Source organism: Lolium rigidum, chromosome 6 (genome assembly GCF_022539505.1).
Source record: "Lolium rigidum isolate FL_2022 chromosome 6, APGP_CSIRO_Lrig_0.1, whole genome shotgun sequence".
Classification (NCBI taxonomy): Eukaryota; Viridiplantae; Streptophyta; class Magnoliopsida; order Poales; family Poaceae; genus Lolium; species Lolium rigidum.
The window spans coordinates 156,300,482-156,314,898 of NC_061513.1; the positions used below are offsets into that span (position 1 = coordinate 156,300,482).

Genomic DNA, 14,417 nt, shown 5'->3' on the forward strand with positions numbered 1-14,417 from the left:
GCATCAAGAGGCAAATTCAAAATAAATTTAAGTCTAACATGCTTCCTATGAAAAGGTATCTTGTAAATAAACAAGTTCATGAGGAGCAAAGTAACAAGCATAGGAAGATAGAACAAGTGTAGCTTCAAAAATTTCAGCACATAGAGAGGCATTTTAGTAACATGAAAATTTCTACAACCATATTTTCCTATCTCATAATAACTTTCAGTAGCATCATGAGCAAACTCAACAATATAACTATCACATAAAGCATTCTTATCATGAGTCTCATGCATAAAATTATTACTACTCCCAACATAAGCATAATCAATTTTATTAGTAATAGTGGGAGCAAATTCAACAAAGTAGCTATCATTATTATTGTCATCATCAAATATAGGAGGCATATTGTAATCATAATCAAATTTATCCTCCATAACAAAGTGTACTAAAAGACTACTATCATTATAATCATCATATATGGGAGGCAAAGTATCATCAAAGTAAATTTTCTCCTCAATGCTTGGGGGACTAAAAAGATCATACTCATCAAAACCAGCTTCCCCAAGCTTAGAATTTTCCATATCATTAGCAACAATGGTATTCAAAGTGTTCATACTAATATGTTCCATGGGTTTTTTAATTTTCGCATCAAACCATCCATGTCTTAAATCAGGAAATAGAATAAGAAGCTCATTGTTGTCCATTATGCCAAACTAGTGTAAACAAGAAACAAAAAGATGCAATTGCAGGATCTAAAGGAAATAGCTTCGAACACTCACACAATGGTGCCAAAAAAGTACTTTTACCTGGGACCGGAGTATGAGTGCCTTTTACCTTTCCTCCCCGGCAACGGCGCCAGAAAAGTGCCTGATGTCTACGGGTGCTTCTATTCTTGTAGACAGTGTTGGGCCTCCAAGAGCAGAGGTTTGTAGAACAGCAGCAAGTTTCCCTTAAGTGGATCACCCAAGGTTTATCGAACTCAGGGAGGAAGAGGTCAAAGATATCCCTCTCATGCAACCCTGCAACCACAAAGCAAGAAGTCTCTTGTGTCCCCAACACACCTAATAGGTGCACTAGTTCGGCGAAGAGATAGTGAAATACAGGTGGTATGAATATATATGAGCAGTAGTAACGGCGCCAGAAAAGTGCTTTGCCCAGGACTGGCGTGTGGTTGATGGTGGTAATATTGCGGACAGTAGAGATGCAGTAAAACAGTAAACAAGCAGCGATAGCAGTATTTAGGAACAAGGCCTAGGGATCATACTTTCACTAGTGGACAATCTCAACATTGATCACATAACAGAATAAATAGATAAATGCTAGACTCTACACTCTCTTGTTGGATGATGAACACCACTTACTGTGTAGGATTACACAAACCCTCAATGCCGGAGTTAACAAGCTCCACAATATTCGATATTCATGTTTAAATAACCTTAGAGTGCATGACAGATCAACACAACTAAACCAAGTACTAACATAGCATGCACACTCGTCACCTTCACACTACGAAAGGAGGCATAGATCACATCAATACCATCATAGAAATAGTTAACTTCATAATCTACAAGAGATCACAATCATAGCCTACGCCAAGTACTACACGATGCACACACTCGTCACCATTACACCGTGCGGGAGGAATAAACTATTTTAATAACATCACTAGAGTAGCACACGGATAAATTGTGATACAAAACACATTGCAATCATAAAGGGATATAAATAAGCACTTCACTATGCCATTCATAACGTTGAATAAGTATTCTGTGAAATATAGCCTAAGAGACCCACACGGTGCACACACTCGTCACCTTTACACACGTGGGACAAGGAGTCTCCGGAGATCACATAAGTAAAACCCACTTGACTAGCATAATGACATCTAGATTACAAGCATCATCATATGAATCTCAATCATGTAAGGCAGCTCATGAGATTATTGTATTGAAGTACATCGGAGAGAGATTAACCACATAGCTACCGGTACAGCCCCGAGCCTCGATGGAGAACTACTCCCTCCTCATGGGAGACAGCAGCGTTGATGCAGATGGCGGTGGTGTCGATGGAGGAGCCTTCCGGGGGAACTTCCCCGTCCCGGCGGCGTGCCGGAACAGAGACTCCTGTCCCCCAGATCTTGGCTTCGCGATGGCGGCGGCTCTGGAAGGTTTTCTCTGGTTTCGTCGAACGTGATATGGTTTTCGTGACGGAGACCTTAAGTAGGCGGAAGGGCAGCCTTGGAGGGGGTCTGGGGCCACCAGACACTAGGGCGGCGCGCCCCCCTCCTGGGCTGCGCCGCCACCATGTGTGGGCCCCCTGTGGCCCCTCTCTGGCGGCTCTCGGGTGTTCTGGAAGCTCCCGGGGATTCTAAGATGCTGGGCGTTGATTTCGTCCGATTCCGAGAATATTTCCTTACTAGGATTTCGGAACCAAAAACAGCGAGTAAAACAAAGAACTGGCCCTTCGGCATCTTGTCAATAGGTTAGTTCCGGAAAACGCATAAATATGACATAAAGTATGCATAAAACATGTAGATATCATCAATAATGTGGCATGGAACATAAGAAATTATCGATACATTGGAGACGTATCAATGACATGTACACTTACCCCACTGCTATCCTGCTCTATCTTCTCATTCACAGGTAGTTGGAGTGGTGAGGCACGTGGCAATGTTTCCAAGAGAGGAAGGACCGCTGATCCTCCCCGCCGTTTTAGCAGTCGCATTCCTCAGGGTACTGACATTGGCAGCTCAACTGGGGGTAGAACCAAGTCTGTTGGTGGCAAGAAAAAGGATAAGAATGCCGCCCAAGAGGATGATGAAATAGTGCCAACTTTCAACGTTGGGAATGCAAACCGTGTTGAGTTGCAGGAAATGAGGACCGTGAATCCGTATCGCTTTGAGCAACGGACTTACCTTCGTGGGGACAAGTTCTTCTGGACCAAGACACAAGCAGCCCTATGGGATGGTTACTATGATTCTCATGAGTTTATGAAGAATGGTGATATTGTATCGCCCAAGGCCATCAATCCTGAAGAGCTTGCCTTGCATGAAGCCACAAAGTACCGCTTTGTGGTTGAAACCTTGAAGGGTATGGGCTTGTATGACCTTGTGTGCCTGAATCCTGATGATCACCAAGAGGATCCTACCTTCTGTCCTCTCCTAGTCCGTCAGTTCCACTGCACCGTTTTCTTCCATGATGATGAGGACCGCACCATCACCTGGATGACTGGCAAGGAAAAGTACTCATGCACCTACTCTCAGTTCCGTGCAGCCATGGGTTGTGGTGGTGATAGTGCTCCAGGGTACAAGATTCATTCACGGTCTAAGCTTACTAAGGGTGACATCTCCTTCTGCTATCCTGCAAACCCTACACCTGGACCTCCCACTATCTCTGGGATGTATTACTCATACCTTGTCCTCGCCAAGATGTTCCGTGAAAGCCTCATCAGCAAGTCTGGCGACACAAGTGAAGTCCGGAATTATCACCTCAATCTGATGTACTATTGTCATCCTGACAGGGTAAGGAAGATTGATGGCTGTGATCTTATCCACTCGTGAACTCGAAGCGTGCGATTATGGACCGCATGACTCCCAACTATGCTCGCATGTTCAGCGGCTCATCAACTACATTGTTCCCGCTCCTCTCAACGTTCTTGGTGAAAGAGTCATCATGGACCCATTCAGGATACCCATTCAGGAGGCCACTCGTCCGGACGTTCCCTCCATGATGCCCTCCACTGAGCGCCGTTCCAAGGAACACCATGATCATGATGCTAGCTCCAGCTACTCTCGGCGCTCCAAGCATGGTGCCGCTCGCTTCTTCTCCAGCATGTGGCAAATGTGCAAGAACACCAATGATATTGCACATCAGAGCCTTACTGTGAACCAGGAGACACGGAGGCGCCAGAATGAGTTCATGGCCTCACGAAACCACCCTGTTCCTCCTTCCGGACCCGAGATGGAGCCCGTGGTAGCACCTCAGTGGGAGATGCCTCTCCTTACCGATGAGATGATCCAGAACTTCGACTTCTCCGTGTACGCTCATGGTGCCCTCCCTCCTAGTACTGCTCGTGCTCGTACCCCTGCTGATGATGATGGTGATGAGGATGAGGGTGATGCGGCAGCACGCGGAGATGGCGAGAGCTCCTGGTCGACCGGGCATGAGTTCTACTGATGGGTGCGATATCATCTCTCCTCTTTTCTTCGCCTTTTTGGTGTTCCGATGCCAAAGGGGGAGAAGAGAGTAGAGTCTAGGACCACGGGGTTCTTTGATTGCCACAAGCCATGGGAGTTGCTTTATTTGGATTTTATATGGCTTGTGCTTATTTGCTTTGAGTTTTCAAGAACCATTTGCTACTTCCAATAATTCGTGTATGGATGTGTATGGACGACTATTATGTGTGCTACTCTATGTTAGGATGATTATGTGTGCTATGCTTATATATCTTGATATGCACATCTCCATACCATGCTTGTTTCCTAAAGATATTGGGGGAGCTTCTCATGTTCCACAAATGGTGCACTTTGCATTCAAACGCAAATTCTCCAAGTGCACACATTATGGGGGAGCTGTCGTAATATCTATATGGAATCAAGGTTTAGAGCTTATCATAATATCTATTTGTGACTCTAGCTCGGTTTGTCATCGTATACCAAAAGGGGGAGATTGTAAGGGTATTTTACCCTTATCCATTATTTTGGTAACAATGACACCGTGCTAGAGTATTTGGCCTAATATGTTTGTAAGGATAATCTCAGGTATTAGGCAATGAGGCATAAATGGTGTATCAAAGGAACAAGAAGGCTAAAGGAGACCCCCCACTTCAACAACAAACGAAAAGGGGTCTACAGCAGAAATCCGGTCTGCAGCCCGGTCCAACCGGGCCAGCAACCGGCCACTCCGGCGCACAGCTCGGTCCACCGATCGCCAACCGGGGCAAGTCCGGCGCACGACCCGGTCGACCGGCCGCCAACCGGGCTCCACACGAGAACATAGCAAATCCAGTTGCCGACCGGTCAACCGGCCTACTGACCGGCGTGTCCGGCGCACGGCCCGGTCGACCGGTCGCCAACCGGGCGCCAACCGACCGCCAACCGGAGGAGCTCTAGGACGATGCAACGGGTGTCCGGTCGGTGGTCCGGTCCGACCGGCCTCACCACCGGGCTGTCCAGTCTGTGGCCCGGTCAACCGGGATTCTCGAGGAAAAAGCTGAGGTGGCAAATGACCAACGGCCATATTTCTAAGAACACTATAAATAGGCCTTCTCCTACCTCTGAACAGTTAGGCACTACACTACAAGCTGTTCTTGAGCTCTCTCTCTCTTACTCCTTTGCTAGAAACACCAAAAGCCTCAGATCTACCTCCTCCTCCACCCAAACTTAAATCCCTCCGGGGAATCGTTAGAGGAGGACCCGATCTACTGTTCTACCAAGCCAAATCTCATTCCCCCTTGTATTCATCGAGAAGCTTGCTTCCTAGGATTTCTTGGAAACCCTAGGTGGGCAAGAGGAGTCCGGAAGCATCCGGGCAGTGGATTTGCTCCGGGCAAGATTGTGAAGGTTTGGAGGCTACCTCAAAGTCTACCACAAGTGAGTGAGCTATTGCTTCGTGGGATAGGCTCCGGAGATTAGGGTGAGCCTTCGTGGCGTGGGGAATCCTTCGTGGGACCTCCACCCCTCCAAACGTGACGTACCTTGTTGCAAAGCAAGGGAACACGGGAATACATCCTCGTCTCCGCGTGCTATCGGTTATCTCTAACCGAACTCCTTACTTGTGATTTAACCGCCTCGTGAGAGCCTTCGTGCTCGAGTTAGTTGTATCCTCATATAGGTTGCTTCACCTAGTTTGCATTAGGCTCACCTTTATATTCCGCAAAGCCTAATATTGCAAAGAAAGAATTAAAACTTGTAGAAACCTACCCCCCTCTAGGTTTACCATCTCTATACTTTCAGTCTCTCCCTCTCTTATTTAGAATCTAGTTGCTGGTTAAACGTCTTGCTCGTGATAACTCTGTGACCGTTGAATTTGACGGTGTCAGTTTTTCTGTGAAGGATGGTCGTACTCGAATGCTCCTCCACCGATGTGACAGCCCCGACGATGCCCTCTACCATGTTCAGCAGTCCTCCACCGCCTCCAGCCACCTCGACCTGTCCGCCGGTGTCGACCTTTGGCACGCGCGCCTCGGACACCCTAGTTCCACCACACTTCGCCAAATAATGCAAGGATTTTCTTTTTCTTGTAATAAGACAGAGTCTCATTCTTGTGAAGCATGTCGCCTAGGCAAACATGTTCGTCTTCCCTTTAGTTCATCCTCCAGTGTAGCATCTTTTCCGTTTCAATTAATTCATAGTGATGTGTGGACTTCTCCAATTCCGAGTAATTCTGGTTTTCTCTAATATCTTGTGATATTGGATGATTATTCGCATTTTGTGTGGACTTTCCCTCTACGCCGTAAATCCGACGTCTCCACCACCTTAACATCTTTCTTTTCCTTTGTCTCCACCCAGTTTGGTAGAACTATCCATGCCCTTCAAACCGACAATGGAAAAACCGCGCCGCTCGCACCCTGCTTGCTACTCATGGCACGATCTTTCGTCTCACATGTCCCTACACCTCTCAGCAGAACGGTCGCGATGAACGCATCCTTTGTACTCTCAACGATTGCGTCCGCACCCTCTTGTTTCATGCCTACATGCCATCATGCTTCTGGTCGGATGCCCTCGCCACCGCTACCCTTCTCGTCAATACTCGGTCGTGTCGCTCCTGTTGGAAGTACGCTCCACACCACCTTCTCTTCGGCACTCCACCCTCCTATGATGCCCTTTGCATCTTCGACTGTCGCTACTACCCCAGTACCACCACCACTGCTGCGCATAAGCTAGCCCCTCGGTCCCTTCTGTGTGTGTTCATCGGTTATCCGGCCAACACCAAGGGCTATCGCTGCTATGATCCGGTCTCTCATCCCGTGATCACCTCGCGGCATGTTTACTTTGACGAGATGTTGTTTCCGTCTAAACAGGGCACCTTGGCGACCCCTGCTGCACCGGTCGACCCTCCTATGGGTGTCCCCGCTCGACGGCATGCGGCATCAGCCCCGCTAGCGCCTCCTTCCCCGAAAGCCGCGACCCCTCCAGCGCCCGCGCCTCCTGCCCCGGCAGCCGCGGCCCCTCCAGCGCCCGCGCCTCCTGCTCCAGCAGTCGCGGCCCCGGCTGCGCCTGGCTCCTCGCCGTCCGGGTCATCGTCTTCATCGCCAGCCCCCTCGTTGAAGGCTCCTCCATCGTCGTCATCGAGTTCGGCCGTTGCCCCACCGTCGCCTCCGGCTACGGGTGTTACCACTCGTGCTCGCGCGGGCATGCTTCGGCGCTCTACACGCTACCCTGCCGATGTCTACGCATGTGCGACTTCTACACCAGCGCTCTCGCCGGTACCCACCTCCGTTCGAGCCGCTCTACGCGGCCCGCAGTGGCATGCGGCTATGCAAGAGGAATTCGAGGCCCTGCAGCGGAATCGTTCCGCGTCCTCCTAGCGCCAACGTCATTACTGGCAAATGGGTGTTCAAGCACAAGCTACGCTCCGATGGTACACTCGAGCGCTACAAGGCGCGCTGGGTAGACCGAGGCTTCCGTCAACGTGTCGGCGTCGACTTCATGGATACGTTTACGCCGGTTGTCTAACCGGGCATGATCCGGACTGTTCTGCATCTCGCCACTTCTCGCGCCTGGCCTGTGCACCAGATGGACGTCTCCAACGCCTTTCTTCATGGACATCTCTCGGAGCAGGTGTACTCTCAGCAACCCATCGGGTTTGTTGACGTCGACCATCCCAACCGCGTGTGCCTACTCTCCCGCTCATTGTACGGGCTGAAGCAAGCGCCGCGAGCCTGGTACCAGCGCATGGCGGCATTTCTTCATCAGCTTGGCTTCCGCTCTACACGCTCCGACGCCTCCATGTTCTTCTATCGACAGGGCAATGATGTGGCTTATTTTCTGCTCTATGTTGACGATATCATCTTGACAGCCTGCAGTGACGCTGGTCATCTTCGTGCTGAATTCGCCATCAAGGACCTTGGCCCGCTCCACTACTTCCTCGGCCTTGAAGTGGTGCACCGTGCGGACGGGTTCTTCCTTCATCAGCGCAAATATGCTAAAGATGTTCTTGAGCGCGCCGGGATGCTTAATTGTTCTCCCACAGCCACTCATGTCGACACTAACGCCAAGCTCTCCGCTACCGATGGATCACCAGCTACGGATGCGTCTCACTACCGCTCCATTGTTGGTGCCTTGCAGTTTTTGACACTCACTCGCCCGGAGTTGCAGTACGCAGTGCAGCAGGTCTGCCTCTACATGCACGCGCCTCGTGATGCTCATTAGACTGCGGTGAAATGGATTCTGCGATACATCCGTGGCTCGATGGACCTTGGGATCACGATCTCCGCTTCATCCTCCCTGGACATTGTGGCCTATTCCGATGCAGACTGGGCAGGATGCCTCGACACTCGGCGATCCACCTCGGGCTATTGTGTCTACCTTGGCTTGTCGCTGATTTCCTCGTCGTCCAAACACCAGCCCACTGTCTCGCGGTCTAGTGCTGAGGCTGGGTATCGCGATGTGGCCAACGCAGTTGCTGAGTGCACTTGGCTTCGTCCACTCCTCTCCGAGCTTTCCTGTCCTGTTGACAAGACCACCGTCGTCTTCTGCGACAATGTCTTCGCCGTCTACCTCTCTGCCAACTCTGTTCATCATCGTCGCACCAAGCACATTGAACTGGATATCAACTTTGTTCGTGAGCAGGTTGCTCTTGGTCACGTTCGAGTTCTTCACATACCGACCTCCCAGCAATTTGCGGATATCATGACGAAGGGACTACCGACTTCGATTTTTTCTGAGTTTCGGTCCAGTCTATGTGTCACTGCCGATCCTTCGACTGCAGGGGTGTTGAGATATACGTATCTATATAGGTTTCCTTGATAGTTTCCTTGTACACGATAGCCGGCCCTATTGAAGCTGTCCAATCTCTCGTAACATCTCTACACAAACAAAGCAGTAAAAGAGGAAACAACACACGACACGAACACCACCGCAGGCCGCTAGGGTCAGGGGCTGCCACCAGCAGCCGGAGATCTAGCGGCGCCTCCGCGGCCTCCCCTCTATCCTCATGGTCTACGTTCTCCACTAGCAACAAATTGGTTTCCATCGATGTAGTGGTCAAGCGAACTAGGGCTACAGGCTGCTCCTGCTAGACAGAGCTCTTGTCAATTGTCATGCCGCCGCCTCTTTCTCGCTGCACTTTTGAGCGGCATGAAAAAAAATTTGACATGAAAACGGCACTTTATTGATCACATAACATCAATACAAAGAGTCTTCCGGATACAATCCGGAGCTAAACTAGAGATAAAACCTTTGCTATAGACATCGCAAGTCCTAGCCAAAATATGTGCCGCTTCATTAAGGGAGCGATTAACATGACGAAAAGCAACGGAAGAAAATCCCATTGCAATCTGTTTGATGTCCAACACCACTGATCCAACCGGAGACCGATCCGGGCTTGCCGAAGAGATCCGCTGGATTAGAGACAAACAGTCGGAGGCGAAGATAATCTTGTTATGACCCCTTTCTCTGGCAATTTCCATCGCACGCCGAAGCGCTAAGGCTTCTGCCAGCTCAGGGGAAGTGAGGCCAGCCATCGGCTCGCTCGCCGCAACAATGCAAGAACCATTGCTGTCACGTAGAACTGCCCCCATTGCCATGCATTGGTGATCGGGAAAAAGGGCAGCATCCACGTTCATCAGCACCTCCCCAGGCGGCAGCGGAGTCCATCGTCGAGGTTGTTTGGACTCACGTCTTGTGCCAGGTTTAGGCTTGAAGCAGTGCTGCACAATCATCTGAATATATGCAATAATCTTCGCACTCAGGCTCTGCGGGTGGGGTTCAGCTTGATCATTCCTTGCTTCATTTCTGGCGTCCCAAATATGCCAACACCCAACAGCCAGGGTAGTCGCCTCCAATTCCGTAGCCCTCGCCAGAAAATCGAACAACCAGAATTTGGGTGACTGAAACTCATGGCGAGCGAGACGAATGCCGAAGGACAATTTAACCAAACGCCATACCTCTTGTGCAAACTTGCAGTGAAGATGAGCATGCGCTACATCCTCCTCCCGCCCACAGAAGACACAAGTGTCATCCGCCGGAACCTGCCTCCGACGGAGCTGAACACCCGTCGGTAGACAGTCATGAGCAAGTCTCCAGAGATGAATTTTCATTTTACCAGGCGCGTTAATTTTCCAAAGCATCTTCCATTGTCTCTCCTCGGTTGCAGACGCTGATGATGTACCACCACCACGTTTGCTACGAGCAACAAAGAATTTATCAGCTCTGGCCATATTGTATGCCGACCGAACCGAATAGATGCCATTCTTCGTGTGCGGCCAGCGCACAAAATCATCACCCCCGTGTCTGCTAATCTGAACTCGCATGATCAGGTCTGCAGTCTCCTTATCAAAGAAGGCATACACTGTCTCTGGTATCCAGTCACCATTTTGATCATCAATCAAGCAACGCACAGTAGCTTCATTAGGGATAGGTTTGAGGGGTTTTAGCATATAAGGTGGTCGTTCAGGAATCCAATGATCCGACGTGATTCTCACTGAACGTCCATCGCCAATACCCCATTGAGCACCTCTGAGAAGAATTTCTCTCCCAAACAAGATACTTCTCCAAGTGTAGGACGTAACTGGAAAATACTGTAGTTAGGATTGGGATGGTGCAAAATTGTTATGATTTGGTTTTAGCATATAAGCGGCATGAAAATTTGGGTCTATCACGTAACTGGAAAATACTGTAGTTAGGATTGGGATGGTGCAAAATTGTTATGATTTGGTTTCGTTCGGATCCTAGTGTGTAGCTTTCAATTTGGTTTCGACTGATTGGTACACACCATGCGTTCAGTTTCGATTGGTTTTGGTCTTATTATTTAAAAACAAAATCACTGTAGAGGCTTTTTCTACCGTATTTCTTTTAAAAAACTACATATAGATTACCATGTTGATGTACCCCGTTGGATGAGCTGATCCAAGATCTTCAAGTTGCTGCAAGGAGTAATAGCCCGGTGACGTGGGCCAGCCGCCTCCTTGACGCGAATCGTTGATGGGAATGTCTAGATCAACGTTTTGGTGATTTTGGACGACCTGGACCGTTTCGGAACGTTTTGGTGATTTTGGACGACCTGGACCGTTTCGGAACTGAATCCGACGGAGAAAGACACCAAAAAATTGCGGTGACTTGTGTGGGGGTTGTGTTGCAAAGTTCGGTGCCGACCTGCGTGTCGTGGTCGGCTTTGAACGATAGTAAACCAAACAATGTTGAATGATTAATACACTTCCACTTTCAAAAAAAACCGTTGCACTGACTTCTAGTTAGATAATTTTACTGTTACTCAATAACCGATAGCGTAGACAACCATCCATAATCTTTATCTTGTTGTACCGGTCATCTACATGTTATGTCGTCAATTCATCATTGATAGGATCATAAGGAACACTAGTAGAAAACATGCCTTTCGTTTGAAGCTGCTCGGAGCATTTGTCCCAGCCAGCATTTGTCCCAGCCATATTTAGAATCGGGACATTTGGAACCGGGACAAATGCGAGCATTACTCCCCGTTCCAATGGCTAGGACGCCGCACGGTTTTAGTCCCGGGTCAAACGAAACCTTACCAACCGGGACTAACGGGTTTGCGGCAGGCTATGACCGGTGTGAGCCTCTTTAGTCTTGGTTGGTGTCTCCAATCGAAACTAAAGGTCTACTTTTAGTCCCGGTTAAACACACCAACAGGGACTAAAGACTTTTTTGGTTTTTTTGCTCCACACCCTCACCTCCCGTGGACTGCCTTTTCAGCTTTGTAAAATATAAAAAAAATGATATAAAATTTAAAATTGAAAATCCTTTTAGATGTAGGCAGGTTAGGTGATGTAGTTATTATGAAAAATAACAAACATGAATTTTGACTTATTTTGCAAACAATCTATATTTTTCAATAAGATGGCAATAACTTTTGCATACGAACTTGAATAAAAAGTTAATATATGAAAAGCTATCTACTCGAAAAGGGAAATATGAAAAAATTCACATTTTAGGTTTCGCAAAAAAAATATAAATAAACTTTTTATTATTATTTATTTATTCAAGATTATTATTACTTTATTACTTTTGTTTATTGAAATAATTATTTGGAATTGAAACAATAAGGAAGTGTGACATCGTGACCAAGAGATTAATAGGATTGATATGATAACGTGTGCGCAAGTACTTGGAAGCGGGACGGAAGAAAAGTTTAACCTCGAATAGTAATTTGACTAGAAATTAAGTGTAGTTAGATAGACTAAACTGGTCAAATAACTCAAACACTAAAAATTCTGAAAATATTTAAATGGAAAAAATTAGAAAAATATTTGAACGAAATAAATACAAGTGGATGTCTTTAGCAAAATCGAAACTAAAACTCCTTACCAACCGGAACTAAATGTCCATTTTCTACTAGTGGGATAATATTGTGACAGTATGGTCATAGGGAATTTGATGGGGAAATTAGCACCCAGAAGCGAGAACTAATGTTGCAAAAGCAGACAAAATCTGGCGTGGATCAAATTCCATAATTTGTCGGCTTGTCTTCTCCAACCTTGACACGGCTCCGTCGGGCCATCAACTCGTCCATCAGCCTTCCAACATCATTGTAGGAAGATCCACCGTTTTCTACCGCACGCCTCGCCTCCACACTGAGATCTTTAGCCTTCTTTTGTATCGCGTTGCTTTCCTCACCATTGCCAATCAATCTCTGGATCGATTCAGCGATTACCTCACCCCTGATCACCTCGTGTGTCTCAATACCTGATCCGAAGTCCTTAGTGCCGATGCTGACACCCACCTTGAGCACCTCCACGATGAGCTTCTCGTTGTTGAACTGATCCGCGAACCGTGGCCAGGTGACCATCGGGACACCCGCGCTCACCGACTCGAGGGTCGAGTTCCAGCCGCAGTGCGTGATGAACCCGCCGAGGGCTGGGTGGTTCAGGATCAGCATCTGCGGCGCCCAGCCTCGGACGATGAAGCCGCGATCGCCGCGTGCAATCAGGTCGGCGAAACCTTCCGGCATCCACTCTGAAGAGTCCGGGCCTGCGCGGCCGACCACCCACACAAAATTCTTGCCCGAGAGGTCGAGGCCGCGAGCGAGCTCGCGGAGCTCCGCCGGCGAGAAACTGATTAGCGTGCCGAAGGAGACGTACACCACCGAGCCAGGCTGCTTGGCGTCGAGCCACCGCATGCAGCTGTCCGCGTCCGGCGAGAGCGCGCTTGCGCCTCTTCCAGCCATGTCCATGTTGGCGAGCGCGACCGGGCCGACGAGCCACGCGCGGCGACCGAGCGTCGTCTGGTAATGCTCGACGTAGTCTGGCTCCAGCTCGTGGAAGCTATTGAGCACCTCGCCGAAGCTCTTCTGGTCCGCCGCGTTAACGCGCTGGTGCAATTCCCAGAGGTCCGGCCGCTTCACGGGGTCCACCATTTGGCTCCGCCTCAGCTGGACGCGGTGCGGCAGCCCCGGCAGGGAAACCATGGCGTCGGGGTCGTCGGGGGCGGTCTCCAGCGGGTTGTTGCGCAGCATGCTGTCGCTGCAGGACCCCGCGAACAAGCTGCTGCCGAGGAATCCCAGGCGCGGGACGCCGTGTTCCGCGGCAGAATCCGCGGACCAGTGGAAGAAACTGTCCGACACCACCGCGTCGGGGTGGTGGTCGGCCAAGAACCGATCGAAGGGCTCCCGGAGCTGCTCCGCCGCTTGAAAGAACTTGAGACGGTCGCCGGGGGATGTAAGGGCCGTGCCGTTCTCGACACCCGGCGGTAACCCGACGTCAGGGAAAGGCACCACGGAGATATCGATCGCTGGGCAGTCGGTGCCAAGGGAAGCGTCGTTGGCACGATCGACGGCCGAGCGGATGATGGCGGCGTTGACGGGCGTGGTGAGGATGGTGCACCTGACGCCGCGCGAGGCGAAGAGCGCGGCCATGTCGGCGATCGGAATGAGGTGGCCGTGGGCTAGGAATGGGAAGAAGAGGATGTGCAGCGGTGAGTGCTGCTCATCTTTGGCAGCCATGGCTAGCTGCGAGCCGACGCCGGTCTTCTACGGTCCGGAGGAGAGAGCAAAGCAGAGCAGCTGCAACTTTCGGAGCCGTATTTTCTTTTTGAATGGCAAGGGAGCAGTGTGTGTATTTATGCAGGTCTGAAAGTGTTGGCTCACGTTATCGTACCCAACCATGAACCATCCTGGAAGATACGAGGTCAAGTTATTTTTGACTTTGTCACTCTGCGTCTTCCAGAATCCAGATTGCTTGGGGGTCGACGTACCTTTCAAGATTTTTATACCACCACGTGCAAGAGTTTGAACAGA

The 14,417-nt window shown here is 49.5% G+C and overlaps 1 protein-coding gene across 1 annotated transcript; it reads right to left on the bottom strand.

Annotated features, from left to right (window-relative positions):
- Positions 1–12,443: 12,443 nt before the first annotated feature.
- LOC124666353 (scopoletin glucosyltransferase-like) lies at positions 12,444–14,123 on the bottom strand. Its single transcript, XM_047203690.1, has one exon. The coding sequence runs from the start codon at positions 14,121–14,123 to the stop codon at positions 12,624–12,626; it is 1,500 nt and encodes a 499-aa protein (XP_047059646.1). The 3' UTR covers positions 12,444–12,623.
- Between the last annotated feature and the right edge of the window lie 294 nt (positions 14,124–14,417).

Bases quoted from the DNA above. Each gene is read 5' to 3' on its own strand.
- LOC124666353 (XM_047203690.1), bottom strand. From the start codon at position 14,123: ATGGCTGCCAAAGATGAGCAGCACTCACCGCTGCACATCCTCTTCTTC.